General features: G+C 39.6%; 1 protein-coding gene across 1 annotated transcript; it reads left to right on the top strand.

Annotated features, from left to right (window-relative positions):
* Positions 1-560: 560 nt before the first annotated feature.
* LOC110916378 (uncharacterized protein At1g03900) lies at positions 561-1,087 on the top strand. The gene has a single exon (XM_022161134.2). It carries the CDS (start codon positions 561-563, stop codon positions 1,002-1,004), a length of 444 nt encoding a protein of 147 aa, XP_022016826.1. The 3' UTR covers positions 1,005-1,087.
* The last annotated feature ends 1,847 nt before the right edge of the window (positions 1,088-2,934 follow it).

Below are 2,934 nucleotides of genomic sequence, written 5' to 3'. Positions count from 1 at the left end.
TTTCTTTTACTTTTGGACTTTCGGTATATACGTATTAGGGAGGGCTTTTTTTTTTAATTTTAAAACTTTTGATGATATTAAACGACAGCCGTCTACTGTGGCCCTGATATCTGAACTTGGTCCAGATGCCTTTTTGGAGCCAATGACAGAAGAACCCTGTAAAAAAAAGCGAAATTAACAATCAATGGGTATATGATTATGTCACGGAAATATGTATAGCGGTATGTCAAACCTAATAAATTTTTTGGTTCAGACGCCATACACGACAAATCGAAAACTTTTATTAGGGACTATTTTGTAACAAACTAAAAAATAAAAGGGCCACCCACAAGCAATCAACACTTCGAAACATTCAATTTCACAATCACTCTGCTCCAATTCTCCGGTATTTCTTCTCCAAATTAGTTCCCATTCATCACGATAAGTTGATTTCTCCATTAACACCTCTCACATTTATCGCATATCAACCTTTAATCCTTACAAAAACTCGATCTACACCTCAAAACCTAGAGATCTGTAGATCAAAATGCCGTTATTGTTCATAACAATTACATTAAACGATGTCGTTTGAGTTAGAAGAAGAAGATGCCTTCGATCACACGTTACTAGTGGTTCGAGAAGTTTCCGTGTTCAAAATACCGCCGCGATCCACCAGCGGTGGTTACAAGTGCGGCGAGTGGTTGCAATCGGACAAGATCTGGTCCGGGAGGCTCCGAGTGGTGTCGTGCAACAATCGGTGTGATATCCGGTTAGAGGATCCGAATTCTGGTGATTTGTTTGCTGCGTGTTTTGTGCATCCTGGACAGAGGGAGAATGCGGTGGAATCGGTGCTTGATTTGTCGAGATATTTTGGGTTGAAGATTGAGGATGGGATGAGGAAGCATGCCTTTATCGGGCTAGGGTTTACGGAGCGGAATGAGGCGTTTGATTTCAATGTGGCGTTGTCAGATCATGAGAAGTATGTGAAGAGGGAGAGTGAGAAGGAGGATGTGTGTAGAGGTTGAGACAGGGATTATATAACCCTTTTATTTTTTAGTTTGTTACAAAATAGTCCCTCAATAAAGGTTCTTTACACAATAGCCCTTGAGAAGATGAAATGACAACAATACCCTCATATGCAAGGCACATGACTAGATTTAACCAAAAATCTAACTGTGTTTGGCCTAAAGGACATAACGTGTAGGATTTTGAAACGTTAAGGACAAAACTCGTTAACTTTGGCACTAAAGGACAGCGCCTGCAATTTGGTGTAAACATAAATGACAAAAGTTGCATTTTACTCTTAAATTTACCCACTACGGCAGTTGCAATTTTACTTCTCTCAATCTCATGTAACATTTAGTACTCCCTCCATATCAAAACAGATTTTAAAATTTGTTAAAAAAAACCCTCTCAGCCCAGCCAGCATTGATTCAAGTGACACGTTAAATTGCTTTAATCTTCTACTAACGTATTATCTGACTTTCATTAGCAACAACATGGTTAGGGACTAAAACAGAATACTATACTTATAAAGATGTCCTAACCGTTGCTTATGTAAACCATAATGATACAGACCAAATTGGTATTTAGAAAGAACCAAATATAGTTAGTTAATGCGAGAGTAGAAGTTCACATAAATATAAATATATATATATATATATATATATATATAGCATTACAATTGAAAGACTTCACATAAATACTATCCACTACTTAACAACTTGCCCATTTCTACAACCCTTCCCTCACAGTTTCAGGTTCCGGTTCCACTTCCACTGGAGCATCCTCCTCCTCCTCTTCCACAGCCTGATTTTTGGTGTTTGACCTCTTTGGTATCATTTTTTTACGACCACCTAACATTTAGCAGCAACCATTAGTACTGAATCTTGTTGTTGTATCATTAATTAATTAATTAGGAGGCTTCAATTAACTAATCAGAGAGAGAGAGTGTGTGGAACTTACTTTGGCCTTGATAATACCTGGCGCCCACATCAGAAATTGGATACCTTGTATTTTTCGAGTAAAAAGTCTCCATGCGGAATGTACCATCCTCATCTTGGACTCGGAGGCAAACCTTACCATAGCCACTGGCTTTAAGCTCACGCCCCTCGCTATCAGTATCACTATCATAAGATACATCACCGGAATGGTTACAAACTAGTAGCAGATATTCCTCGATTTCACGCAAGGCTGCCGCATCACTGTCCAAAGCCATCCAAGGTGGTTGTGATGGTTCTGGATTGGCGGCCTCCTCCTCTTTTAGACGGAGATTTTCTCGAAATCTTTTGAATCTAAATATCTCTTCTCGAGGGGTAGTGTAGGTTTTCTGCCACCTTAATTTCCATTGCTCAAACGCCTCCTTGTCCATGTCCTTTTGTAACAACTCTCACTAAAAATCAATACTTATTATGCTAATTGTCTAGTAAGGAAACCCTAATTGAGAAACCCAAGTAATTCTGCATAAACCCTAAAATTTTCATAACAATCAGAATTAGGATCAGGGCCCCTAAAACTCAAGGGGGGTTAAACCCTAATTGATAATTATCCTCCGAATACGTTGTCTAAATTGAGAATTTTTAAACTGTCGACTCATCAGGCCTATACCAGTGACTAACCTACCCTACCCTAAATGGACACCCCAGGCGATACGCGGCAAGTGCCACGTATTCTTCCGCGACACGCGGGAGACGCAAAAATCCAGTATAAATAGAGGGCCTTGGGACTTGAATTCTGACACTGAAACGACGTAAAAATTCCAAACGTACGCTGAGTTATCGTAGGAACAGTCCAACAACACACACGATTCACGAATCGCTGCCGCAATCAGGGTAATAACTCGATCGCTATTACGATTCAACGTCCGATCGATTGAAACTATCCAACGATTGTTTGAGTGCTGCTCAAATTGAGCTTGTACTTTGTTATTCATCGTGATTTCGACTTGAATGTTTG

Source organism: Helianthus annuus, chromosome 6, assembly GCF_002127325.2.
Source record: "Helianthus annuus cultivar XRQ/B chromosome 6, HanXRQr2.0-SUNRISE, whole genome shotgun sequence".
Taxonomy (NCBI): domain Eukaryota; kingdom Viridiplantae; phylum Streptophyta; class Magnoliopsida; order Asterales; family Asteraceae; genus Helianthus; species Helianthus annuus.
The sequence above is the reverse complement of the archived record's forward strand: the minus strand, read 5'-3'. Positions and strand labels throughout refer to the sequence as shown.